The sequence below is a fragment of the Agelaius tricolor genome, unplaced genomic scaffold (genome assembly GCF_023055355.1).
Source record: "Agelaius tricolor isolate 1412-34295 unplaced genomic scaffold, bAgeTri1.0.p SCAF_6, whole genome shotgun sequence".
NCBI classification, from domain to species: domain Eukaryota; kingdom Metazoa; phylum Chordata; class Aves; order Passeriformes; family Icteridae; genus Agelaius; species Agelaius tricolor.
The window spans coordinates 40,863,484-40,891,154 of NW_027269266.1; the positions used below are offsets into that span (position 1 = coordinate 40,863,484).

The 27,671-nt window shown below is 43.4% G+C and overlaps 2 protein-coding genes across 5 annotated transcripts in view; both read right to left on the reverse strand.

Moving 5' to 3' along the window:
• ZNRF2 (zinc and ring finger 2) overlaps positions 1-10,504 on the reverse strand; it is a 58,829-nt gene extending 48,325 nt beyond the window's left edge. For both annotated transcript variants that reach the window (XR_011679572.1, XM_071429478.1), the window contains exon 1: positions 9,402-10,504. Coding sequence is in view for 1 of the 2 variants with exons in the window: in XM_071429478.1 (XP_071285579.1) it covers positions 9,402-9,876 (475 nt within the window). In the remaining variant the exon portion in view is untranslated. The remainder of the gene's footprint in view (positions 1-9,401) is intronic.
• Positions 10,505-12,806: 2,302 nt separating this feature from the next.
• The window catches only part of MTURN (maturin, neural progenitor differentiation regulator homolog), a 69,439-nt gene continuing 54,574 nt past the window's right edge, over positions 12,807-27,671 (reverse strand). Inside the window, exon 4 of one of the 3 annotated variants that reach the window (XM_071429484.1) lies at positions 12,807-13,593. The gene's annotated coding sequence lies outside the window, so the exon portion shown is untranslated. Of the gene's footprint in view, positions 13,594-15,706; positions 16,475-27,671 lie in introns of those variants that run through there. The other 2 variants (XM_071429483.1, XM_071429481.1) reach the window with 2 other exon arrangements.

Here is a 27,671-nt window from a genome sequence, read left to right on the forward strand (position 1 = left end):
CTCAAGACTGCTGTCAATCCAAGCTCTCTTCAGAGATCTTAATTCCAGCTCACTTTTCACAAATTAATGGTTTTCCCCAACATATTAAATGGTTTTATGTCAAGAAATTACATCATCCAAGCTTACAATGCTTTTAAACATTTCTTGTAAACAAAGCTTTAAAGCAAAACATACAATCATTAACTATATGCAAAAGGTTGGTTGCCTGCACACCTCTAGAGAAGTCATGTGCACCAGCCCAACCCACTAGAAGGAACTTTTGCCCTCCAGCTCCAAATGTGTTCATCATCTGAACTTGATCAAATGAATTTACTCTGACTTCATCAGCTGAACACAATTGTGTGCTTTATGACTGCAGAGGCCAAGCGGAGGCACAAAGGGAATAACCTGGGCTGAACATATCATCCATTCCCGCCCTTGCACAATATAAAACACATTATTTGCATTAGCTTTCTTATCCCTTTGTTTGCAGCAAAACTAGCCCACATTTCCAAGGAACATTTCCTCCACTCCCTAGTTCTATGCTGTCACTGGATCTCAGTCTTATCAAGTGCATGAAAACCAGTTTATTTTGGTACACAGTTTATTATTCTAGCAATGGCATCTGTATTTCCTCCAAACCAGAAGCTATTTCAGTACTGTATTTTATTTCAATAATATTTTCAGCACTTCATTTTTTTTACATCCATGGTTATGAAGAAGCTCAGTATAATGTGTCTTTGAAAATGTTATCACTTAAAAACACACAAATGCACAGATATAGCACATTGGGATATAAACTAATCCAACTGCCGAGCTATAGCAAATATGCATTAGTCTTCAATTAATTTTAACTGTATTTCAGACCTCAAAAAGCAAGGCAATGCCTCTACACTTGTCATCTGGTATTTTAATATTAGATATCTAGTATGCAAATGTTAGGACAGCTGAATTAGATATTCAAAGAGTGTTTCTTTGATAGCATGCAGCCCTTTTCCATATGTGAATTTCATGCTGTTTTCATTCATGTGCTGTTTTAGTAGATCATTTCTCTTCAGCCAGCAACAGCTTTATGGCACTACTGCATGGGCAAACCAGGTATTTTATTTCTTTACACAGCACTTTAAAAAAATATATATAGTTTTACAATTATGCTTTATTATTTTGGAATTGTAATTTGTTAATAGATTGCTAGAGGTTTGATAAAAAAACAAGTCATCTTTGTTCTGCTTTGTACTCAGGCAACCAACCTATTTGCCATTCATTGAGTAATACTCCCAATATAAAAATAAAACAAGTATCTATCCAAACTGATCTGACTGCCTCTAACAACTACACCCACATGGCTAAGAGAGTGAAAAAAACCCTAAAACTCAAACACTTAAACCAGCTCTAATCTACAACTGAGTTTGAAAAAAATCACAGCATTGAAAAATCAGGAGTTGCACAGCTAACCCTGTTTTTGGGCACTTCATGCCTGAACTCAGCCACACCACCTTTTAGAAAACTTCATCATAATGAGCTCTGAAGATGAACCATCATTATCCAATGTAAGATATTATAGGAGCCCTGAGCCACTCATACACATGAAAAGTATGCCTTCCAATATTCAGAACACAGGTCTGTGATTTAAAAATCATTCTTCCCAAAGGACAGACACAACGAAATGGACAGCAAATTCTCAAGTCTGGCATCTTAGGCTACTTCAGTCATCCTTGCTGAAGGATGACTGAAGACACTGAGAAGAAAGAGAACTGCCTCATAGTGAAAGCAAAGCAGTTAAATGACCACAGAGAACCACATTTTACTACTGTCGTTATTCTTTACGATCTGGAGATTGTCCACCATTATCTCTCTGACATTTGCTTAATTGATGATGCTCTGATCTATTTTGTAGTGGCCACAGCATTTTCTTAAGGGAAGCAAGATTCTTTTTTCCCAAACTGAAACTTTTATCCATTCTTCACACTGAAGAATAAAGGAGTGATACTCTTCATTCTACAATAAGTAAAACTTCTGATAGCTGCAGGAAATCAATATTCAAAGTAACATAATTTTTCAGCTGACTATCTAAGATTCTTGACAGCATGACAATCTAGTTTGTAAGTTTTCTGAAAGACTATCACAAGATTGGTCCGGATTTCATTATAAAAAAAACTAAGATTCTCAAAACACTGCTTATGTGTTCAGGCAATCTACAGAAAGCACCTCTGAGCAGACTTTTGCTGTATATGGAAAACTTCACATCTGTTAGTGCATGCTATGACAGCTTTTATTTTAGCAATACAGAACAACTACATTTAGGTTATTCTCAGTACAACTCAGGAAGAACCCATCCTTCAATTTTGTGTCAAAGTCAACACTCAAAGACAAATGCATCTGTATTTTAATAAGACAAGGGATCCTCCCCTTTCTGCATTGAGTCTTATAAGTGCCCTAACTATATTTCAACTCAAGAAATTGTATATATACCAATACTTCAGGGGAAAGAAATTCCAGGAGAGTCATAACTAAGTTTCACTTTTTTACCAGAGAATAACCCTTATGGAATATGCTAGCATTGGTATAAAAAAAGACTGTAATTTACTAGTATTGACAGTATTCCAAATGCTCAAGTAACCTCCCATGCCTAAAAACTCCACCTTCAACTTTTAAAACCATAATGAAAACGCAGTATAAATCAGTCTGACATAAGGACTAATTATGAGAACCCAACTAGGAAGTGTTTTGGAATACCACTAGCTTTAAAAGCCATTTACAGTTAAAATGTTACTAAATAATTGCTTTATATAAATGACACTTTGTATGGAAAGCCAATCAAATCGTAACAGCTTGCTTCTCCTTGCCATTATTCTTAGGTGAATTTATTATAAGTTACTAGAAGACACGCAAAGTGCATGCCAGATGAGAACTCTGTATTTATAGCACACTAAGTCAGTCAGCAAACAGAATCTACTAAAAATATCCCTGATGGTATGCAGCACACCCACCCTTTGGGGACTGTGCACAGGCTGTGGTGGTCTGATTTTGAGACAGAGCAGACTAGCAAGAAAACACCCAGCTAGGTCAGCTCCTGAAGACAACAGGGTGGTAACAGTCAAATCCCACACAGCGCTCCTGGGTCTTCTGTTTGGCAGGCAGTCAGACACCTCGAGCCCTATGAGATTTTCCTGCATGCTTCCTGATCTCTCCAGGTCAATACTATTCAATTTCCATGCAGAAAATAGAAGCATGTCCTGAGTGAAAGGGAGAACCAGCCTCATTCGTTCTATGGCTTGCCCTCCCATTTTTGAAATCACCAAGGATTTGAAGCCTACCAAACAACAGAGGTCAAAAGCCTCTGGATGCACACAGAGATATCCTCATGAAAGTCACGATGATCATTTACAAGGGAAAGGTGGTCTTGGGAATATAGGCACTTGTTCAGGAAATATCTATCCAGATAGCAGACAACAAAAACCACTCTCCTAGACGCTTAAGATATGCATTTCTGGTTTTACTCAAGTAGTTGCAGTTTTATACAAACTGTTTTCTTTTGATTGGAAAGATGCATGTCTTTAAAGATGCTCCAAAATAGAGCACACAAGGATTTCTCACTTTCTTTTCACAGGTTAAACATCTGCAAGAACAACATGCTCCATTACCACAGTAAATGAACACAATCTGTTGAAATGACCATACACCTCTCCTGAAACTAATTAAGCCATTAATGGGCAGCAGACACGCTGCAGAAAAATCTTGAAAGTAATATAAAATTGGTTGCATGCAAATAGCAAGGAAAACCTACCCCAAAATTTTCACAACTTTATTCAAAACTTAAAAGTTTCCTACAAGGAAACTAAGAGAGCAATTCAAGAACGTTTGCATGATGAAGTTTTCCATGAGCAGCTGGCAAGAACAGGGGAGGAGAACTTACCCAAACAGATGCATAGGCAACGTGTTTTAAAAATAGTTTTGAATTTCTAGCAGTGACAAAAGGCTTTCTTTATGAGACAAAGAAATTACTTGGGAGGTTGTTGGAGACTAGCTTGCAATTATATGACAGAACATGAGGAGAGACACTGTCAGAATATCAGGCTTGCATAGGTATTCAGAAGACATTAAATAAGAGGAGGGCCTTTGTTTGAACTGGCACTGCAAAGGTTCAATCAGGTATTATCACTACCTTGATAGCCAAAAGAAATATTTATATATGCCATTACAATTAGGCTCTTTCCGTTCCTGCAGACGGTTAACTATTTACATTTTCCCCACAAATGCAGTGCTGCCATTTTTTATTATTTATCTTCTCCTAAACCCTTTTGTTGACCAAACAGGAAGAGGGGAACAAAGGAAAAAATAAAAGCACTTCAAAAAAAAAAGAGCCTTTCAAAGATCCCCTATCACTCATCTCAGCCTTTACTTCACTGCCCCAAGCTACTCATCATCACAGAGACCTGTTTCCAACTGAAGGAAATGAAAGATGACTCCCAGGGACTTCATGAGTGCCATCAGAAGATTCAAACAGTTCTTCTTTTAGCTCACTTTGTCCAAACACTTAACATTTGAGACTACAAGCACTCTCTTGACAGAGCTGGAGCAGGTGGCTGGTGGTGTTGGACTTTTTGCTACTTTTTCTTGTCCCTGACTCGGGAGGATTTACACCTTTGCTGCCAAACCAGGAGCTGTGTATTGCCCACTGAATGTACACAGGAACAGAGCAGCCCAACTAAACACTGGAACAGTGAGACTCTGCAAAGGGACTGGATTCTTCAAACTCATCAGTCAGAACAGACCTTCTAAAGCTCATTATCAATAGACTTATCCTTGGACTGCTCTCCTAGTACAATGGATTTTTCAATCTGTGTTTTGGTGAAGGGGATGCTAATGTGTTTACAAAATCCCCCATATCTTCAGAGACTGCAAAAGTGACTGTTCTCTCTCACTTTGGAGTCAACTCAATGATACAGCTGAACATATCTATTCCTTGCCCCCACCAGCCCAACAGTCCTGTTACAAGGCACACTTCCCAACCTTTCTCCCAGTTCAGGGGGCAAAGACCTCAGAGTGCCCCTTTAGCTTGTAAAATGGGAGCAGCATTAGGTCTGAAGTGTTTCAGAGTTTCATAATTTCTCAAAGCCATAGTACTTGTGCCATATGGGAAGAGAAGTGACCAAAAGACAGTTGAACCTCAAAAATACATCCAAATGTATCATATAACTAAACAGATCTGATGGGAAACCAAACAAGATGTGGCCTTCTAGGCAGTTTGAGACACATCTAAAAAACTGTTCTGAGAATTCACATCATTCTTCTACTGTTATCTGCTTCCCACAATCCAACTAGGAATTTAGGTTATAACCTCAGGCTTTCATAAACTTTCATTTATAGAATGAAGAATTCATTCATTTCTTGTACTATTATCACAAACAGATGCCACTATAATATACCTACAAGGTTCTACCCATGTTATGTACATTCAGTAGCTGGTGATAAATCCTGCACTGTAAACTACTTAATAATAGAAGTCTGATCATTGTTTGGCTTAAGAAGAATGTAACAAACTTCCTTCTCCTAACAGAGTTGAACAGATGCAACCTTATCTCCAAATCATTACTCCCAATCTTGACATAGGCATGAAGGCTGCTAACAGCTGTACCTAACACTACATATTTTAAAATCTATCTGTAAAAACATCATATACAACACAAACTAAGACTCTATATAATACTTGTACAGTCTCTGCTCAGTCATCTTGAAAGAAGAATTGATGTGAAAATTTTAAAAACTCAGTATGTTTGAGTTTCTGCTATCTTCAGCTGAATTTTTATATATTACTCCCTAAGAGACTCTAAATGACAAAACAAAACAGAACAAAAGTAAAAACAGTTTAAAGACATTTAAAGGCATCACAACAACATTCCCAAATTTGAACACCAGAAGGATACTTATACGAGGTGTTTTTGCCAAGAATTCTCCCAGTTATGACCACCCAGAAACAGGAACATAAACATGAAGAGGGTTCTAAGGAGCTGTCAACACTTTAAGTGATGGAAGTAACACATCAGCAGTTATCCAAAGCAAAGGCCATCCCAAAAGTCCATTTTTAGCTGAACCAATTGCATCACTGACAAAAACAAGCTACATTGTAACTACAGTGGTAGCTTTGCTGCAGAGCTCATGAGTATGTAATCTCTAAAAACACAGTGGAAAAACTAATGTGAATCTGGCCCCAGGTCCTCAGGGCCAACTCTTCTACCATAACAGAAGGTAAGAATATTTACTTTGGGGCTGGAGGAGAGGGGAAGTCCCATTCACTGAGGAACAGAGCAGGGAAACTACTGGTCAAAATTCCCGATAAGTGTTATCACCTTAAAGGAAGCTGGAACTTGGCACTGTGTCGCAAGAAAGCTCTTGAATGTCACGCACAGGTTTGGCCTCTCTGGGAGTGCCTAAGATCTTATGGAATTTGGGTCTCACTCTACTTAACGCCCTAAGCCTACTTCATGCTCACAGCACAAAGTCAAACACACATACATATATATATATGTACTTTTGTGAGACCAAGGCACTGATTATTGAGTGAGCTGAACTCCCCCTGAGACAAGACCAAGCTACACAGCAGCATTTACTCCACTGTATGTTGTTCACAAAAGTGCCTTAGCCTGAGGTCAGATGGGAACACGAGACCTTCACAGCCAGGAAAGGCTGTTACTACTACAGCTGCTACTGAAGGAACACAGGCAATAACTGAACATACTCGCCAATACGTTAACGTAACTTTTATATTCTCATTCAAGTGGTGTAGTAAGAAGCTTAGTATAGATTTAAGCATGTTACATCAGAGGGTTAATATTTATACATTACTTCAGCATGCAAAACAGCTCAGTAAAAGTGACAATAGAGTGTAATTGACTAATGGCAAATTAATTACAGTAATTTAACAAATGCAACACCCACGTGCCACTGACTGACGAAGCAAAGCAGTATTCCTAAAAACATAAATAGCTGGAGATTCGGTTCAACTTACAGAAGGTATTACTGTTCTTCTTGTTTTATTTTAATTTTCACAGAATTGCTATGCTAATCCTCACAATTAGTTTTGGCAGATTTCAGGATAAAAAGAAGTAATTCAGCTAATTTGCAAGTTACAAAACAAGGGAGGGGACTTCAAGCATGCTCAAGATACACAAGATAAATGCCAGATACCACACCTAGACAAGCTTGAGCTAGTTACCATCAGGACAAAAACAATGCTTCAAGTTATTTTTCAGAATGCTGATGCTATTAATGTATGATCTCCAGTTGGGCTACTTTTTCCAACCATGTAGTTATTACAAGGAATCAAGAAAACACAAAGCACGCAACTAGAAAAAGATGGCAACACTGAGTGGGATGTGGAGTAATGTATCATCAACATCACAAAATATTTAAATTGAAAGAAAGAATAATGCTTCAAGTGAGGCCTTCTTCACAGGTGTTGCAGTATTATGATTAAGCAAGTATTCATCCCACTAAGACACACTGTCTTTATGTGGTCACAAGATAGTCATGAATCTATTTGTTTCTTCACTAAAAATCTTACTGTATCTTGAAACTTGCCAGTTATACTCCTAACATATGGCAGTCCTTATTCATTAGTGAGTAGATGAAGACAGTGTACCCCTCCGGGCACTCCTCCTGCACTGGTAAAAGCAACAAGCTTTGCATCACTCCAAGGACAAAAATACAGTGTAGTACAGCAATTAAAAAATGAGTACATGCCGTAGAAAAGTAAAATCAAATTCAGAGTTATTCTGAAGAGACCTTCCTGCATCTGAATACAGCCTCATCACTTCGTTTACATTTAATCCACTCCCTCCTGGCACCAAAGCAAGTTGCAGTACAGTGTCAAAGCACTGAGGAGGAAAAAAAAGTTTCACCTTTGAGCAACAACTGGCTACACATTCTAACGATTCCCTTATGCTTAGCACAAGCTGTACAATACTCCATGACAGCACATCCTTTCATCACTACAAGAAACACATGCACCTTCTTCCCCCTCAAGGTACTTTGGTGGTGTAATGAGCATCCTTGCAACAAAGCACTCCTGTCCACCAGCTCAGTACTAGGAGAATAGTTATGTTTTCTTTCTTAGAGAAAAATATTATTTTATTATAATAGGGTTTGACAGCTTTCTGTTAATGTTCAACCACTGGGACAAGGCAGTTTTAGATATAGGAACTAACAGCTATGCTGACTTGAGGTCACCAAGCCAGAAGCGGCAGGCCATGTGACAGAAACCTCGTGTACCCTGCGAGGGTCAGGCTGCACACAGCTCTGCTTTGGCTAAAAGCTGGGTGAATTACAGAAAACGAGAAAGCCAACCTGCAACAAATGGTATTCACAAATGGATTAATAAGAATAAAGAAACGTAGAAATTTTACATTAGCCTCTTCTTTTATCCCCTAAAAAAAAACTTTGGGGTATTAAGTTTATAGGTACATATATATTTATATATATATATATATATATAAAAATATATATGTGTGTATTAAAAATGTCAGTTGAGGAATACATCCAATAAACAAATTTGCTCATTGTTTGACCTATATGAACAGCCTTTAGAATGAGCACTACTTAAAGGAGCCAGCAACTCTGAAGGCAGCTGGCAACGAACAAGATGATTTCCAACTTCAAGGTAAAAAATACAGGCAGTAAAACCTTCATCCTATACAGCCCAATTAATCTCGGTAGCGCAAGACAGACAAAAAAACCTGCAACGTGCTCCACGTACACTGTGCTTCTCCAAGGGCCTCAGCTCCCTGGTTATTTTAGAGTCTAGCCGAGTGTTCCTCCTGCCTCAGGAGCACATGTGCCCATCCTCAAGACTACAGGGTGCCGGCGCTGCAAGCCTGTACTCCAGCGGCACGGACAGCAAGCCGGGTCTGCTCACCTCTTAGAGGGTGCACCAACAAAGAAACTTTAACTTCTGTTTTTCTGTACCGACTTTCTGAACAGAGAACTTAGAAAGAGGAACAAGCATCAGCCACACATTAATCAGTGCCGAAAGAGGGGTTTGGTCCGATTTTAGAATAAACGGCGGAGACACATGATCCAATTAAATTCTAATTATGTAAGTAGTAGGCAAGAGTATTTACACAGGCACTGATTACAGCTATTAGAGTCTAAAGTCGCCGGCCGGAGAGGCTCCGCTTCCTCCCCGCCGCCGGGCTCGTTTCATTTTTAACCTCCCCGTTCACAGCTCTCCTTACACACAATAGGAGACGCCGGCCCGAGAGCCCGTCTCCAAACCCGGACGCCAGCTTGGAGTGATGATTCACTATCCGTCCCACCTCGGAGCCGGGGAAAGACCCTCCACACCCCATCCCACCGCCCGCAACCCCGGCCCCGCAGCACCGGGACAGGCAGCCAAACCCTCCCGCCCCAGCGGTGCCCCTTACCTCCGAACAGGTGCGGCGAGAGGTGCGCGGGCAGCGAGCCGATCACCAGCCGGGGCCCGCCGGAGGAGCCGCCGCCGCCGCCGCCCCCCGCGGGCCGCTCCCGGCCGCCCTCCTCCGGGGTGCTGCTGACCGAGTCCTGCGAGCCGTAGGGGCCGCTGCTGTGGGGGATGTTGAAGGCGGACTGCGCCGCCCGGGCCCCGGAGGCCGTGGCCCCCCCTAAGGACCTGCTCCGGGGTGCCGACCCCGCGGCACTTCCCGCCGCCGCCGCTCCTCCGGCCGCCGCGGTCGCCGCACCGCCGGGAGCGGCGTGAGGCGCCGCCGCCAGGTGCGCGTAGCGCCCGCCGCCGCCTGCCGAGCGCCCGCCGGTCCCGTTAGCGCCGCCGCTGCTGCTGCTGCTCGAGGAAGGCAGATCCCCGCCCGAGTACGCCCGGGTGCGGCCATTGGCGGCGGTGGGGCTGCTCTGCTTCGCGCCCATGGTCCCGCCGCCGCCTGGCGCTGCCCGGTGCCCTTCGCCGCCGCCGCCGCCTTCCCCGCGGCGCCCGGGGGTGGTGGCAGTCCGGCCCCGGCGGGGGCGATCCGAGGCGCGGGTCGCGCCGGGGAGGGGGGAGAGGGAGCGTCGGGGGAGGGGGACGGGTCGCTCGGTGGGTCGGTGTGGAGAGGGGAGAGCCGCCCGCCGGGATCCGGCTCAGCTGGCGGCCCCAGCGCGGCCGCTGCTGGCGGGTCTGGGGCGCCACCATGAGCTGCTCGGGACGGTGCTGGCTCTCGGCGCGCGGCCGCTCGGTCCCGCCGCCGCTGCTGCTGTGCCCGCCGCCGCCGCGACCACCACAGCCATCCTCCTCCTCGTCCGCCGCCGCTGAGCCCTGTGCGGGGCACCGGCGGCAGCAGCGCCGCCGAGGCCGCTCGCTCACCCGCGGCGCGCCGTGCCCGTGCCGAGGAGGCGGGAGGGGGCGGTCGCCCCGGCGCAGCCGCTCCTCTACCGTGTCGCCATGCTGGGGGCGGCACCAGCGGGCGGGATGGGGAGCGGTTACAGCGGGCGGGGGCCGCCGCCTCAGCTCCCCCCCCGCGCCCAGCGGGAGACCGGCCCCCGGCGGCGGCGCAACGGGCCGGGCCCGGCGGCTCGCCCCGCCTCCCGCGCCGCTCCTCCCGCAAGGTGCGGGACAGCGCCAGGTGAGGCCCGCGTGGCCTCCGGCCGCGCTCGCCTCGGCAGGAGGGACAGTGCCCGCGACGGGGCCGCCGGCGGGACACAGCCTGCACACACACACACGAGGGGAGCTCGCTGTGCCCTCGCCCGCAGGCGCGTCCAGCAGGGCGCCCGCCCGCCCGGGCAGCAGAGCAGAGCCAGACCGCCGCTGGCGGAAGGCGAGCGGCCGTGCCTGGGGATAGCCGGCGGCGGCCCCCGAGTCCGCGCTCCGCCCGAGTCCCGGCAGGTGAAGGAGAGGAGCGGCCCGGCGGGGCGGGCAGGGCCCGGTGGCGGAGCGGCGGTGCCCTCCTGTGCCCTCCTGCTGCGCCGCCGCCGCTCGGTTCTCCGGCACTGCGGCTCCAGCAAACGCCCGGATGCCCGACCTCGGCGCCTGGGGCGGCTCCCGGCCGCCCGGCTGGGCCGCGCCTCGGCGGGACAGTGGGGGAAAGGGCCGCGTGCCCCTCTTGGGAGCTCTTCGGATCGGCAACTTCCGACCCTGACGGTTGGCTGCGAGTCTGTGTCCTCCGAGAACCTGGATGTACCAGGAGACATATGGACATATCGGGAAGCAGGACTAGAAGGACAAAAATCTCTGACATCTTTGGTTCACAGGTGATACAGGAAAATCCAGTATACCTCAGTCACTCACTCAAAGTCACGGGTTTTTTTACACGAGGTTTAACTAAGCTCTAAATTTTATCCCAGTGAAAAATACCTGTGTGGATAGCAGGCTCAGTTTGATCATAACAAAACATTCAGAGACATAAAACTGTTTTGTGCCTTGTTTGATACTGAATGTCACATACATTGAATTTATATAAACATGATTCCTACAGTCGGTCATCTGAGGAAAACTGCTGGTTTATGGATTTTTGTCTGCTCCAAAATAGACTGTGTCACCATGAAGCAGTGCATCAGGACTCTCCATTATAATGTCTCAGTAGGGATTCCATCTACATTCCTTCCTATGTCACAGTGGCACAGTATCCAAGCTATGTTATAATTAATACCATAAAACTGATCCAAACCTTAATTAAAATACAAAGCATTATGAAGCATTATATTTACACTCATGGCATCTTTGATGCTGCTTCTCAGATGTGAAAGGCCTCCTGTTCCACCTCCTTTTGCCATGACTCTTACAACTGCCTGTGGCATCACATTCTGGCATCGCTGCAGCTCACAGCTGGGTCTGCAAGAAGAGGTGCCATGGTTGGGGGTGGCACAGGAGGGTACAAGCCCTAACTCATCCTTCCAACACCACTTTTCTGGATAGCTGAGACACTCTGTGAATACTCTGAACCCCATTTAGAGCATGCTGGTGTAAACTGTTTGCCCATTTCAGCGGGAGGCAGTGATTCCACAGCTGTATCATGAAGAGTCTTTTGTGTGCTGGGTGTTGGGCAGACAGCTGGGGTCGATAATCTGCCGTCCCAAGCTATGTCATCCCCACTTGTGAATTATAAGCTGCAGTCTCTGCTGGCAGTGGTAGATACTCCAAAGCAGATCAATCATGAGCACTTTCTAGTTCAATTCCCTGCAGAAAGAAAATCGGTGTGGATATGCTGTCTGCTTTGCCACCACTAGTTACTTTTTAAATCCTTGTCCAGCTTCAGCCAAATCTCAGAGACATTAACAGCATAGAAAATAAGTGGTTATGTAGAAGACAGAGATTCTAATGTTCCCACAGAAAGGAAAGCTACTGTAGGAATTCCTATCCTGCTAGATTCCAGGAATCTGCTTGGGCAAAGGATGTTGCAAACATGACTCATAATTTCTGCTGCTCACAGAATGCCTGTGGCATGTTGAGCCCTATTGGAGCAGGGTTACAGGGAGCATGCTCAGAGTTTTATGGAGTTTTTAAAATTTCCACTACTGAGTGTTAGTAGAGCTGTTCAGCTGCTAGAATAAACAGCACTTTGAAAATAGCACATTGCTACACAGTATCACAGCACTTTCTGTATTTTTTTAAAGTGGATTTTAGAATTGAGCAGGTATTAAATACAGATCGTATTTGACTGTGAATAATATTTTATTCAATTTAGGATTAAATTATGAGGCCTGTGGTGGAAAAAAAACCTACAAAAAAGACACCCAGTTACTCAGTCTTACAGTCAGAAAGTTACATTTAACAGCATAGGATATTTCACAGAAAAGAAATCACAACAACAGGACAGCCTGCGTTCCCTTCTCAGGGAGCATGATTGCTCCCAGTGCAATGTGATTTTCTTTTTTTCTTTTTTTTTTTTTTTTTTGGTAGGCTTCAGTTTTTGTTTTGCATCTAGGACATATTTGCAGCTCTCTCACTATCAAGTGTGAGTCTAAACACAGCACATCTCTCAACACCTACATCTTCAGGAAAAAAAGCGTGCCACGCCTTTGAACCAGTTTTTGCCCCCCCAATTCTTCCTGGTCTCTCTGAAAAAATGAAAGAAATTTGTCTAGATATGAAAATTTGCTTTATATAAGCAACAGTACAGTTAGGTTTTCAAGCTAACATTTCTTCTAACAAATGTCTATTAGCTGTCTAGTCTTGTAGAGGCAAGTATCTGGGGCTGTAACCTACACCCATTTGTTCATTACTACTCTCCAGAAGTAGCTTGCATAAAAACTTTGTAAATTACAAAAGAAAGTCACTAGTGATGAGAGCAAGCATTGCAGAGAGAAAGTAGAATATCTTGCTGCTGGCCATATTTCTACAGATTTCAAGAACTCAGTGGAAAAGCAGATAGTTATATAAAAATTAACTTCTATAGGTCCATATGGGTGAATGCTGCTTTTGTTCCTGTAGAAACATATCTAGGGAATCGTAGTCAAATAACCACTATTTGTTCCTTGTCCAGGATAGTGGGAAAAAACTGGTTTAGACAGGCAAATATACTCACTGTTCTTTGTTATAAGCTGCATACCTCCTGTTCAGTTCTGGTTGCACCACTTTGTCTATCAGCACATGAAAATAATGAACTTGATTCTTGACCAGTTTCCTTGAATATACCAGGTGACAGGTGTGCCCTAAGCATACAAAATTAGGTGTAAATTCATAATATTGCACATTTTGGAAAATGTGTGCTGATAAATGGAACAGGGGCCTGCATTTTGCTTGACAGTGAGCTATGCAGACAGATAATTTCCCCTCTCCCCTCCTGCCCCCTTCTTTGATGGCTTTTAAAGGGACACTGAAACAAGGATTTAAGCAAGGTTTCATTACTGACAGAAGCATCTGACCCTGAACTAATAAAGCCAGCCAGACTTTCATTCAGTCAATCAGACACTCTATTATAAAGGAGAAAGATTTGAAAAGTAATGGCATACCCTCATAACATACAGCTTAATTTTATAATAAGTAGTGTGGGCTTCTAAAACCTTCTAAAAAGATTTAGCCAACTCGATTTTCTGAGCAGGTACCAGGCTAGAACTGCACATTGTGATTGGAAGAGGTCAGTGCAATTTTTACATTACTGTGTATTTCATCTGTTTGAAAGAAATAGCTCTGCACAGATAACTGAAAATAGAGACTTCTGATGTGTTCAGTTGCTCATAGGGAAAGCAAAATAGAGCTGTTTTATATTCCTGAAATATGACATGTAAAATGTACATTCCTTACATCTGTAGCTAGAGTAGGCCATCCAGCAGATGAGGCTGTTTGATGTTCACATCTGTGCACTGAGGGAAATAGGTCCCATATAATCCCTCTCAGTGTGACTACAAACAATACATAAAGCTATTTAGGAATCCCTTTAGATAGATTTTGGTGTCAGTGATGCTCCAGCTGGTGTCTGGTGTTTTAATAGATGCAGGAGACCCCATTATCCAGATTTAGATTTTTATTTGCATTAAATAACTCTTTACACATATTGATGTTAATCATAGGAAGATTTGGGCACATGCTTGCACTGACACGTGAAAAACAATTCTGCAACATGTTGAGATCAATCTTCATGGAATAAAAAACCAAGCTGCTTGTCAAACTCAAAGTTTGATTTCTAAAATTGTTTTGTAAATGTGTGGTGATGCTCACAAGGGTAAGGAGGTTCACCCTTGCTTTATAAAAATTCTGTTTAAAGCCTTCTGTCTTTTGTTTGAAGTTTATGCTTTTCTGAAGTTTCTATGCTTTTCTAGTTTCACACTGCAAACAATATGCTGTATTTTGTACTCTAGAGTTGCTCGTAGAGAAAACTGATGTTCACAAAGATAATCTTGAAAATAAACTGACATTTTGACTGGACTTATTGATTGACCATTTTGTACAGGAAGAAATACTTGGAAATAACACACTTGACAAAGTGGCAATTTGTGCTGTGCACTTCATTACCACATGTTGTAAAGCAGTACTTTAGGAAATATACTTCAGTCCAAGATTTCTCATAGGAAAGGGTATTCACCCTAATAATTACTATGCTGTCCTACACTCATAGTTGTATTATCATAGCCACTGAGTACCTATGTAGGTAACCAGAGGCAATACCAAATGCTATTCAAATGAATTTACCTTTTTGCTACGTGATCAGGCCAGTACTGTTACTGCTTCTGCCATAAACCGTATTAGTTTTACTTGTTGGTTGGGTTTTTGTTGTTATCAGCTTGGCATTGATCACCTCTTTGTGTAGTTTCCTGATCTTTCATGCAGTTACAGCCCCACCCCCAACCCTCATATTTTTACATGCTTAAGAAACAAAAGAATACAAATAGCTGCTTAGGCTATGCCCATTTCTGCACCGGAGGAATCTGCACCATTTCATCAATGAAGTGACCTGGGTGCATGTTTATGTGGGCAAGGCACGATGCACACATCTGTAGGCATGCCAGTCCGGGGTAGAAGCTGACATATAAAGGTGCCATCCAGCTTATTTCTCTGTTTCTGTGACTTCGGAGAGGGGGTGGAGGACAAACTGACCGATGGGAAGCGTGTTTACTCTCTCTTGTTTTCAGATCTCCTGTCAGTACCCAGCAATGCCAGCTGAGTGTGGATTTGGGAGTTGGGGGAGGAGAATTGATCACCTTAAGCTCCCTTTACTTGGGCAGGGGGAAATAATGGCAGTCTTTTGAGGTATATCCCTGAATTACACTAATTTGTTTTTCAATACAGGGTGGGACCACAAAATCCTTCTGCACCTAAAGAGGCAGCTGGCTTAACAGAGAGCTTTATCTAGAGCAGTTCATGATGGTTAATAAGAAGGAAGACACTTCAAGTCATGACACAGTGAGAATTACACAGAAGCTGATTGCAGGCAAAGCTCTTTTACAGGATGCATCTTTCATTATTGATACTAATTCTTTGAATGCCAGACATCTAAACAAAGAGGTAAGTATTTGAAGAACAGTATTACAGAAAAATAACAGCAAAAAATGTAGGACTGAGAGCAGGTGGTAAATCCATGTGATATTAGATTTGCCAAGTACAATCTGTATTCTCTCAGGTTATCTATTATCTACCAAATATTGCCTTAACTTCTCAGAGCCCAGAAGACAAAATACCTTTGTCCTTATTTTTTGCACAGTATTTGCTAATATTTTATATGAATTATTAATTGATATTCTACAGCCCCCGAGTTGCAGTCTGCTACTGATAAGCCTAATAATGAGAAACAAAAACACATAGGAATGTTAAGCACAGCTTTCACATGTGGGCAGTCACGTGTCACAGTGACTTTGTGCAGCAGGAGTCAAAGGGACAGCAACAACCACAAAGTCCAATAAAAGCTAGGCACACCAACGCATGTATCAGGATAATACTTCATTAGCTGATGCTTACTGAAGAACACAAAGGCATGTAAGTGGATTTTTCTGAAGGCCTGGATCACAGCTCCAGCAGTACCAGGTCAGGAGGATGACAGAGAGCTCGGCACTCTCTGCCAGAAACGTTTTCTGCCCCAGCTCCTGCGCATCACGCCTGCTGGAAACAAAGCAGGAGGGTGGTGTAAAAGGCTCCATCTGCCGTGTTGGCTCACATCCACTCCACAGAAGCCAAAACCCATGAACGTAAGAGATGAGAAATCAGAATTGTGAACCCACTTCCTCCTCTCTCTGCTTTGCCTTTCCCCAGTTTGTACTTCTCCAGGAGCAAGAGGAGCTGTGTCTTGTTCTAGATTGCTGCTTGCAGAATGAGGGGAGTCAGGGTTCATCCATCTTCCTCAGCCTTCCCATAACAGCATAGGGAATGAGGGACCTAAATTTCTTAAATAAGCAAAATGTTTTCCAAAGAGTGGTAGAAACCAGTCATTTCATCACTTCAGAAAGCCAACATACACTTCCTGGCTGGTTGTTCTGCCCCAAGATAGTTTCAGTTCAATATTCAGAAAATGCCAGGCAAATAGTAAATCAAGTGCAAGTTAGAACAGTCCTTGTAACTGCCTGGTGTAGCAAAACACTTCCAGATGATGCAGTATCTTTCTAGGCAGTAGGAAAGCAAAGACTCAGTCTTGTCAGTAGGTTCTTGTTGAGATGAGTACTCTTAGTTGCAGGATTAACCATCCCCATGGACCACCTGTGCAATGCTTTCTTAGCAGGGTCACAAATTATCAAGATAATTCAGAACCATTTCTTTTTCTGAATTATTTTCTAAACAAAGCTTTTCCTCTGGACTCATGGTAACTGCTCTTTAACTCAGTCATGATATGATCACAATTTAAATTAGGGTCTTTTTACAGCTGTATTAATCCCAGTCAAGGACAGAAAGCAGTTCTACACTTTCCACGTGGAATTTAAACAGCAAAAAAAGACCTGTTTTGTAGAAAGCATATAATGAGGCTGGAGAGGCTTGGATTCATTCAGGATAGCAATTATTCCTCTGTTGTTAAAGAAAACTTACAGAGCAGTCTGGTATTGCAAGTCCACACTGACATCTAGTGCTGAAAAAATTGCACTAGCCAGTGAGGAAACAAAGAAGGGAAAAGGTGTTGGGTTAGGAATGAAAAATCTAAAAATACAGCAAAGCATCCCTCCTGCTTTATGAAAATGCCTGGCTGTTTGTGGGTCTGTTCTGTGGGCAGGAACTGCTCTGTCTCCATGAACTTGGGTGCTGAGGGGGCAATCCCTTGGGAAAATGCACGGGATACTGGGTCTGACAGAGAACATAGCAAGCCCTGGCTGCTCCGGAAAACTGCTCTTGAGGTCAGGAGGAATCTTGAGTTGTGACTTACTTTAAGTTTGTTTTCTAGCCACTGCTGCTGTAGGACTTGGTCCAGATCAGCATAACTGATAGAGAACTGCTGCCAGTGGCCCAGTAATCTCGATGTTATAAACAAAGTCTTCGCAAGATTAAAATGTTCTCACCTTCCAACCTGAGAAGAGAATTTCCTGGTACTTTGGAAAGATTCCCTCTCTAAGCTGTTTCTAGGGAAGAGGGGCTTTTTTTTTATTTTTCAGTGGCTTTTAGTTCTTGATGTTCTCTTACCTCCCACTTCAATACAAAACATTCTCATTATTTTTATGCACACACAAAAATTTGCACTTTACAATATTTGACTGTGCATTTAAGGGCAATTAAAGATTGTAAAACAAAATATCTGTGATTTTTTTATTGTAATTTCTACCTTTCGTGGGGAAGTAAAAAGTAATAATAATATACAGAATAATGAATGTTTTTCAGTGTCTTAGCTGCCAACACAGCTCCTTCCCTGTCACCAGGGAAATGGTGAGATTAAAACCATGTGCTCTATGTGCTTCAGAGGTGAAATATGCATGTCAGTGTTGTATAAATCATCAAAGGAGATGAGCGAAAGGACAGATCCAAAGCCACCAAGATCAATGGACTTTTTTTTCCCCATTAAATCCCATGAGCTTTGGATCAGGTCCTGGCGGATGTCAGAGCTCTGCCAACCCCACAGAGAAACTGTAGTCCAAATGCTGGTGTGCTGTTTGGCAAGCCACAGCTGTGATGTTGGCAGATGTATCCTTCATGGAGAGAATCCTGGTGTTGATGAGCAGGATTTCACAGTGGGACCCAGCACAGGGGAGTTCTTGTTTCTCTGCACGGAGGCAAAGCAGGGCCTGCCCTAGCAGGGGCTGCTGTGTGTGAGAGCATCCTGTTCCTTCAGACACACACTGAGGCACACCAGCAAGCTGCATCTCCTGGTACTGCCTGGGGAGCAGCTCTTTCCTCCTCCTCCTCCTCCTTCACAGCACAGCAAGGAATGACTGGCAGGATTTAGCCCTTACTGCCTTACCAGTGTGAAAGCCTCAGAAGAAAATGTGGCTTTTGTCCTGTACATAGTACCCTTCCTCCCCTTATAATCAGAATCAGCCCAGGTGCTCAGACATAATTTCTTCTGACAGTTTTTGCAATTTTTTATTTTTCCTGGGAAATAATGATACAGAAGTGAGCATGTTGTCACATCTAGGCTGCATTTTCTTTTTGCCCCTGTATCTTGTAATCAAAAACAGTATGCAGATTTTAGAAATGTTTTCAGACTTTTGTGTCTGGGCTGGACAGGTTGGGATGTGCACGGAGGATTGGCAGACCCAATTAGACAGTAAATAGTGTAAGTAGCTGTCAGAAAATAAGGCTAAAGCAGGAGAAAGCATGTGGCATCTCTCACTAGATAAGCTAGAATGATTGGCATATTCAGTCAGAAACAGTCATTTTCTGATTTAATGGGGGCTTAAGACAAATTGTCTTGCAGCTGAGACCATGCAAATCAATCATTAAAATGTCAGGTTAGAGTCCGATGTCAGTTAAAATTCCCTCAATATCAGGAAAATTGCACCAAATTTATCCATCCAAATTTATAGCGTGTGAAAATTGACCCATAATTATTATTAGGAGCAAAAGCATGCAAAACCGTATCACATGTCTAGAATTTTCTTGAAATAAAAAGTAATAGAATAGTAAAGCCAAAAATGTATAATAGACTAGAGTAGAAAAGAAAAAGAAGGAAAAAGAACAGGAACGGGAAGAGGTAAAGGAAAAGGAGAGGAAGGGGACAATGGAAAGAGGAAAGAAAAAAGGGAACAAGAATGAAAGACCGAAAGAAATGCCAAGAAAATAATGCAGTAAATGTCCCTGAGGAAATTTTAAAACATGGGAAAAAATTTCAAATGTATATTAATAACCTTGAATTAAGTCGCTTCAACATTGCTGTCATCATGTCACGTTCATATTCATCCTTTCCCGTTTTGCTCCCGAGAAAACCCAAAGGAAACCCATGAAATCTGGTGGCAGGAATTCATTCAAGAAGGTGCCACTATCATTTTAAAGGTGACTAGCTTGCAGAGCATATTTGGTGCAGTGACTGAGCATCCAGTACGAACACAGTCAGCTGACATGAGTTCCTAAGCCTTTAGGAACATTCAGAGTGTGTGGAAATCAATGTTTTTTCAGTGTGGTACTAGGCAATAACAGATCCATTCCCAGCTGAGAGCACTGGCTTGCTTTGTGCAGAGCACGATCTGTTTGAATTTCAAATATTTGGGGGGAGGCAGAGAGTTAGGTTGAATGGTAATAATTTAGTTTAACATTAAATTCCCTACTTGGTCCTCTGCCTTCTGTTTAGGAGTGGGGTTCAGTGAAGGGAATGCTCCTGTTCACACAAACAGGGTGACTTGGGTGGGGCTACACCCACAGCCCAGGTCACAGAGCCTCTATGGGGCCTCCCAGTGACTCAGGACTTCCACAAGTCCCCAGTCTGGGGTGAAATAACAACTTTTGTAAAGTAGTAGGTTGGTTTTACAAGCAGTAGCTGCCCAGAAGACAGGAATGACAGAGTTTTGGCAGTGTGCAGACCACGCAGCAGCAGATCAAGCCGGGGTGGCTGACACGAGTACCAACCTTGCCTCATCATGCTGCCCTTATCTGAGAGGCTGCCATCCTTGCCTGGAGCTGACAGAAGGATACAGACAGCTTGACGTGTTAGAGGAAAGCAAAAAATATGTCAGTCAGGAGCAGTGGCAGCTCAGGAGCAGCTGTGTGACCCATCAACACCCTCCCCTGCGAGGCTGGGAGAAGGGCTGGGACAGCCCTGCTTTAATCCATTGCCACACACAAGTTAATATCCCAATTCTTTGGAATTTGGCCATGAACAGCTTCTAATTCAAGCTGGCTGTCCTCAGTAACAAAGAAAAATGTAAATGCACAGTGACACTTATGCAGTGTGGTGTGTTAGACAGGGAGAACAGAGGAAAAAATGCTTTAGAAAATACAGTAAAATCCCTAGAACTGAGGAAGCTCAGGAGCATTTTTTTAGCTCCTTCATTATAATTGGAGTAATTCTCCTAGCCTTTATCTGAAAATGGTTCTTTCCAGAATCCTTTTAGACTTCAGACTTCATTTAAAATCATATTTGATGATCTGATAGTTTGCTCTGTCTGACAGTATTACAGAGCAGGTTTCAACAGCTGTAAGCCTCCTGAACTGATGTGCCTCTACTAATAGTGTTCAAACCAGGGCTTTGGTTCAGGTCCCTATTTGCAGTGGAGGCTGAAGGAGAAATGTTAATGCAATTCCATTATTATGAAGGGCATTTTGCAAAGGGAAGAGAAAAAGTCAAACTGAATAAGGATGAGCTAAAGGATAAGGATGCTAAAAATTATTTAAAATACATTGTTAAATCAAAACTTATTTACATGAAGGATATCTTCCCAGTGGAAGAAAACTGGAAAGACAGTATATTTTCTCAGAAGAAAAGGAACAAAGGGAAAGAGGGTACAATGCTTGAAGAGCAGCAGCATAGGTCAGAAGAAAACTTGTTCTTGTTTTTCAGCTATTTGGCTTAATTATTTGGGCAACTTATAAGTCAGTCTAGTCTCTAGCTGATTCTATTCCTCCCTTTCTACTCCCTACCTCTTTATCATTTTGTCAGGATAAAACACATTACAAATTGCAAGAAACTCAAAGAGTAAGTAAAAGCATGTTAATAAGCCCACAAGGTCAATACATTTTGTAGTATATCCTTATGATAAGAAGAGCTTTGGAAACACTGAACTGTTAGGGAACTCATGGTATCCAATTTATGCAAATTCCAGTCACAAAAAACCCATGTCACTAGTGTCTCACTAAGGACAGCCATGGAGCACAGAACATGCAATAAATATTTCTGCAAAAATACCTTGTAAGTTTGTATACAGCAGGATATCTCTGAAGAAATTAGTCAGAGAAATATATTGTCATGTAGAGATTGTAGCAGCCTGAGAAGCCACTTTTGAATTCACCTGGTGATTTATAGATATGACCTGTACTAGGAGAAAATAGATAATTGTTTTTTCTGATCAGCTGCTGACATAGACCAAATGTATTTACTGTCAGTGCTGCACAATTAATCACAAAATCCCAGAAATCAAATGGTACAGAACCTAATGGTTTTTGCTAATATTGCTGTATGGTACATATTAGGGCTTTCTCAGGTAAGAAATTAATTCTTATTAAAAAGTCTTGTGGGCATCAAAACAGAGGTAATGAGACCAGAATTAGCTGGGAGTCCAGAGGCAAATGGGGTGGGGAGGTCTATATAGAACAGCTCCTTAATAAACAGCAGGTGAAAACTCATGAGAAAGGAGGAGGATGCCAAATGGAAACAGCTTTGCCTGTTGCCTGAACAGTCTTTCACCCCATTTTAGAGAGGCAGGGTGAAACATTGTCAAGGCTGATCTGTCCCACAGGCAGGCAGTAAAGAATTTGGTCTGTCTCTTTATTAGTTCTCTAACTGAGCTGACTGCCAATTCAGACCACTGGTGGAAGTTTAATTATCATCCCTGTTGTTTTCATGAAAAACTGCAGTTCCTTGGTGGTTTATCACTTCAGTTTTTAAGGCCTTTCTGTGTGTGGTTTGGTCACAGAAGTAGCAGAGCTAGATTGATTTAGAAACAGATTTAACCAGACCGGTGCTGAAATTGTGGTTAAACTAGCCTGACATACTTCTTCACCTCTTTCTGTAACACACATGCTAAAAAACCTGTCCTTGTATTTACCAGAATTAAACATAACTGGAATTACATCAATAGTCTTCGCAGAAAAATCTCACTAAGACGCCTCTTTGACAGCCATATGATTAATCTGGAATCTCTAATGAGACTACAGCCATGGCTCACATCCAAGCTGCAGGTCAATTGATCAATATTTGCAAGAAATCCTGAATTAGATTCCAAATTTAGTTTTTCACAGAGCTCAGAAGATCTTTTCCCTATCCTCCTCTTCCAGACTGGGGATATGCCAGTCTCCCAGTTCTGTTGGTTAATAAAGATCTGAAAGCATAGCTGTTACTGAGAGGCTTATATGTGTTTCACATACCAGCAAATATGCCTGAAAAGTGAGAACCTGAAAGGACATAAAGCAGATTTCTGTAGACAGTATTGCCTTATGCTGGTTTTCAAAGAAACATGGTGGATTTTAAGGGTTTTTTTCCTCTCCATAAATCAAAGAGGTTATGGAAAGGTTGATTTGTTCCTCTTCTTCTCCACAGCAGACTGTGCTTTTGAAGGCCTTTCAGAGTACTTGCTAAAAAAAGTGCTTATTACCTACCTGTTCAGGTCTTTAGAGGGCAGGGCAAGAATATATTATTTTGGCAGGTGTGATTTTATGGTTACAAATCCAGCATGCTGTGTGGCTGTTGGTGTAGGTAGACATTATAAAATGCTTCCAGAAAATCTTTTGATAGTGGCAAGAGAAGAGCTGGAATTGATGAACCAGTTTTTCCCAGGACACATTGTTCAGCTCTAGCCCCTCAGGATCTGTCTGCACTCTGGGTCTAATTCAAGTGAGCAGCAGACCCAGCCAGAGCCTGTGCAGTCACACTGCAGGGCTGCATTCTCATGCCATCACCCATCTCCATCCTAGTGCCTTCTAGTGAAAGAGGAGGGCAGGAAAACAGAGGTGGAAGAACTGCACAAGCACTTTGGTTATCATTTGTGTTTGGTGTCAGAGCTGCTGTGGGTGTATCCCACAGCTCTCAGCCTTATACTAACCCAAGCTGTTCTGTCATGTGTTTCCAATGAATCTCAGGCCATGACTGGAAAACCCTCATTTTAAATGGTTTTCTTGCAAAATGGCGCTCCCTGTGTTGCTACTGTGACTGTTGACAGCAGAGGGATTTAGGGTTCTAACCCAGCCTAGTGCAGTGCAAAGGAAACACTTGGATGAGCTGGTGTGTATTTGTTGTCACATTTGGACATAGCATCCAGCTAGGGCCCTGAGTGAATCCTGAGTGGTCACAGAATCACAGAATATGTAGAGTTGGAAGGGACCCACAAGGATCATCAAGTCCAACTCCTGTCCCCACACAGGACACCCTAGCAATCACACCATGTCCCTGGGAGCATTGTCCAAACACTTCTTGATCTCTGGCAGGCCTGGGGACATGACCACTGCCCTGGGGAGTCTGTCCCAGTGTCCAACCACCCTCTGGAGTGGTTGTGCCCTCAGTACTGACAAGATGTCTACAGAAAGACTGACACCATTTCTCCTGGCAATACAAACTAATCAACATCTGGCTGTGATGGTCCTTTAGCTGTATGAGGGGTTTGACCCCAAAGGCACATGTGGCTCTTCCCACTCTGATCTATTTTCTGCAAACCTGTAAGGGCAGTTGGAGGGTCACAGGCTCTGCCTCAATATCTTCTTCCTCCTGAAAGCCCCTGTCCAGAAATGCTGGATTTAAACAGCCCAGGCAAGGAGCTCCCCAGTTTCTGGACTATGGACAGCTCTTTAATTAACCCCATTTGTGGTCTGACCTCTCTTTGCTGTCAGTCTGTTTTCACTTTTTATTTCCTCCCAAACGTGACCCTGATATTTACAACTTCAGAAGTGTAAGTTTAAGCAGATTCAGGAAATGTAGAGATTAGCAGCCTTGATGGAGAAGTGTGTAACTTCCAGCAGAGAGGGAACATATCCCAAATGGCCTGAGGAAATCAATCTTTTTCTTCCTTACAATTCCTTGTCTTGAACATGTGACATTCCATCTCATGTTCACCCAGGAGTGTATTCTTGCCAGGCAATACTTCTTTTCTATATGGTGTTACCATTCACATATCAATAAAGCTACAGAATTAATATATTCATATAAAAGAGACTTTTCACAGTGTTCCTTATATACTATTTTCACTAAGCACGAGGTCAGATTATATTTCACCAAAAGCACTTTAAAACCAGGCTTGGTTTTCAGTTCTTGAACACACGAGTTACCCAGCATTTCCCTCTCCTACCTAAAGCAAATTTTGATAATTGAGACTTTTCTTGCTTGACACAAACCTCCAAACACCATTTATGTGGGATGACTGGCCTCTGAACCACACGCACACAGATGTCTCATACACAGATGTCTCATCTTTCAACATTTAGCCTGAACCAGGGCAGCAGACACCGGGGATCATCTCCTCTCCTCATCTGTCTTCTTGTCACGGCTTGCTGCCCTGCTGAGAGGTTCCTACCCAGATAGGTCCCCCATGCCCCAGGCAGTGCCCCTATCTCAAGAGACATCTATGAGCCATTTGCAGATCCAGAGCGAATCCTTGTTATCCTATATGGATATGCCTTATCCAGCCTACCCAGGGTGAATTTTAACTGGAGCACAAGCGCAGTGTAATCATTGTTTTGTGTGCTATTTACGCATGTTTTAGAAAGATACCGCCCTCTGCATAGCTGGGGTGTCGCTCCATTTGAATGGTAATGAATCAGTGTGAAGGGAGCCTTTTCTGCTCTGCTCCTCGCCCGGCCCTGGTGCCTCTGATAGCTGAGGCAGGCCCCCAAGAGCAGCAGGGCCGCTAATGAAGGTGGGGACATGAGGACAAAGAGCCCCGCCACACCTATTCAGGGAAAATCTGCATCTGAAAGTGCCTGCTGGAGATGGGCGCGCTGCCAAACAGCAGGGAGAAGGGGGACGCTCTGGAATATAAAGGAGGGAATACTATTCTCTTTCTTTGTCTTTAAGTCACTGGTTATTCGTAAAATAAAAATAAAAAAAAAAAAAAAAAGAAAAGGAAATAAACAAGGGGAACGGTTTGATTTGGCAGCTGTGCGTTTTATATCCATATAAATGCAAATGCAACACCTTCTCTCCCACCAACCTGCCTGCTGCTGCTACTCCTCTATTACTGCAGGCATTCTCTTCCACGTCTCCACAACCATTCTCCTGTCCCATCTCTCCGTAAGAGTCTCTACCAACAGCTGATGGATCTACAGCTGCCCCAGGATGCAGCTGTGCCGTCTGAGCACACAGGTGACTTCAGCACTCATTTCCAGGGATCATCACTTTTTTTCTGGGGAGTGCAGCTCATGCAGCTGAGCACGATGCCCACAGCTCAGGTCACAGCAGCCACCGTTGCTCAGCAGCCTTTGCTATTCCAGTTGAATGGGTTTTGTTTTGCACTTCTGTCTCCAACCATTCCTACTCCCCTCCCCTAGGGAAGTTGCCACATCCTTTCCCACTATGGTCCCTCTGCATGCCCTGCTGCCTCCAAGGGAAGAAAGCTTCCTCCAAGAGACTTCGGGTCCTGATGTGTAATGGCATCCCCTGCTGAACACAGGTCAAAACACACAGCTCACATCACAAGAGAAAGGGGAAGCAGATCAGCAGCAGCAGAAGGTTCATCAGTACTCACATTCACAGGGGACAAACTGCAGCAGGAGCCTAGATGACAGGGAGGAATGACATAGCACCAGTGGATAGCATAATGCTGCAGCAAAAGCCTGTGCTCTCCCTCCCCTACTCCCCTTTTACTAGACTAGCTGGGCTGGTTAATAGGCAACAGCCTTCCCTCTGGGAAAAAAAAATTAAAATAAAAGGATTATGTGTGGGCCTAGAGTGAAAGAGTTCAACTGGGAAGGACCATCTTCCCCCAGCAACCCATCAATTATGCTGAGCTCCAAACTCGGTGTTCAGCATGGTGGGAGGAGACCTTCAGGCCCCTCAGTGCAAGTTTGATAGCAGTGTGTGAGTCAGGGGACCTGGGCTGAGAACCTGCTCTCTGAATCTCAGCTTCCCCAGTGCCCCAGTGAGGCTCATCCAGGATTCATCTGCAAAGGCTAGGAAAGAGAAGGAGCAGTGATTGACATGGTAATACAGCATCTCCCATGCAAAACTGCCCTCAACCCCCTCTAGCATTTTCATAACCAAGTACACACCTTGTTTTGCACTGTAAAGAGCATGGGAATGAAATGTGATAATGAGACATAACGAGATGCATGTGTGAGACAAGCTGTGGACAGGCAGTGAACATAAAAAGAGACATGTACATGTGCACATACGGGAGAAGTGGCAGATTTCTTATAATCTGGCAACAATAATCATGACAATAACTGAATTCTTTCTTATTTTCCATCCTCAATGCACTTTTGTCTCTCAAGAAAACAAGCAAATGACCACATTGCAAATGGTCATTTACAATGAGCAAATGACCAGGAGCAAATGAGGCTTTCTATTCAGATTCTTATAACTAGGGTTCAATGAGCCCTGTCAAAAATGTCCACTAATATTCACTTATAAGATCAGGCACATTTATTTCACCTGTCCTGCTGCCCCTTGTAGTCTGTATTTTTTTCTTTATTAAAAAGAAGAATGCTGCATGGAAAGCCTACAAGAACACATCTTACAGAGAACATTGGAAAATATAAATTCAGAATTCCCTTTTCATAATCTGTGGCACACCCAGTACTAAAAGCTGCTTCCACTTTATCAGGAATCAGAACCAATGCTAGATCTGCCTCTGTTTCTTATACTTGCAAAATTAATACCAGTAAGTGTCATCTCAGAAAGGACTTTGAGAGATTGTCTGGCAGATATTTTCAAATGATAAATAACAGGGGGGAAACAATACTGTCTGGAAGTGTACCTGCTGAAAAAGAGACAATATTGGCTCACAAAATGCTTTTCTAATTATTGACATACTGCAACTACTCAGCATGAGAGGCAAAAAAAAGTTACAATCTATCCATGTTCTCCATTTTTGGACTGTTCCCAGTAATAACTTCAGCAGTGGAGCGTTTTGGACTGAAATACTCTGGCTTTTCTACTTAAAGGAACTCAAAGGCTGCACAAAATGTTGCAGGTTTTCTGATTTTTTTGCAGCAATACTTTTGTCCTTCTGCCTTTTTGTGAGGCCAGGGATCCACAGCAACAGCCCTTTAGCTGAAAGCCTGTTGTAAACTGAACCAACAGTAGCAGATG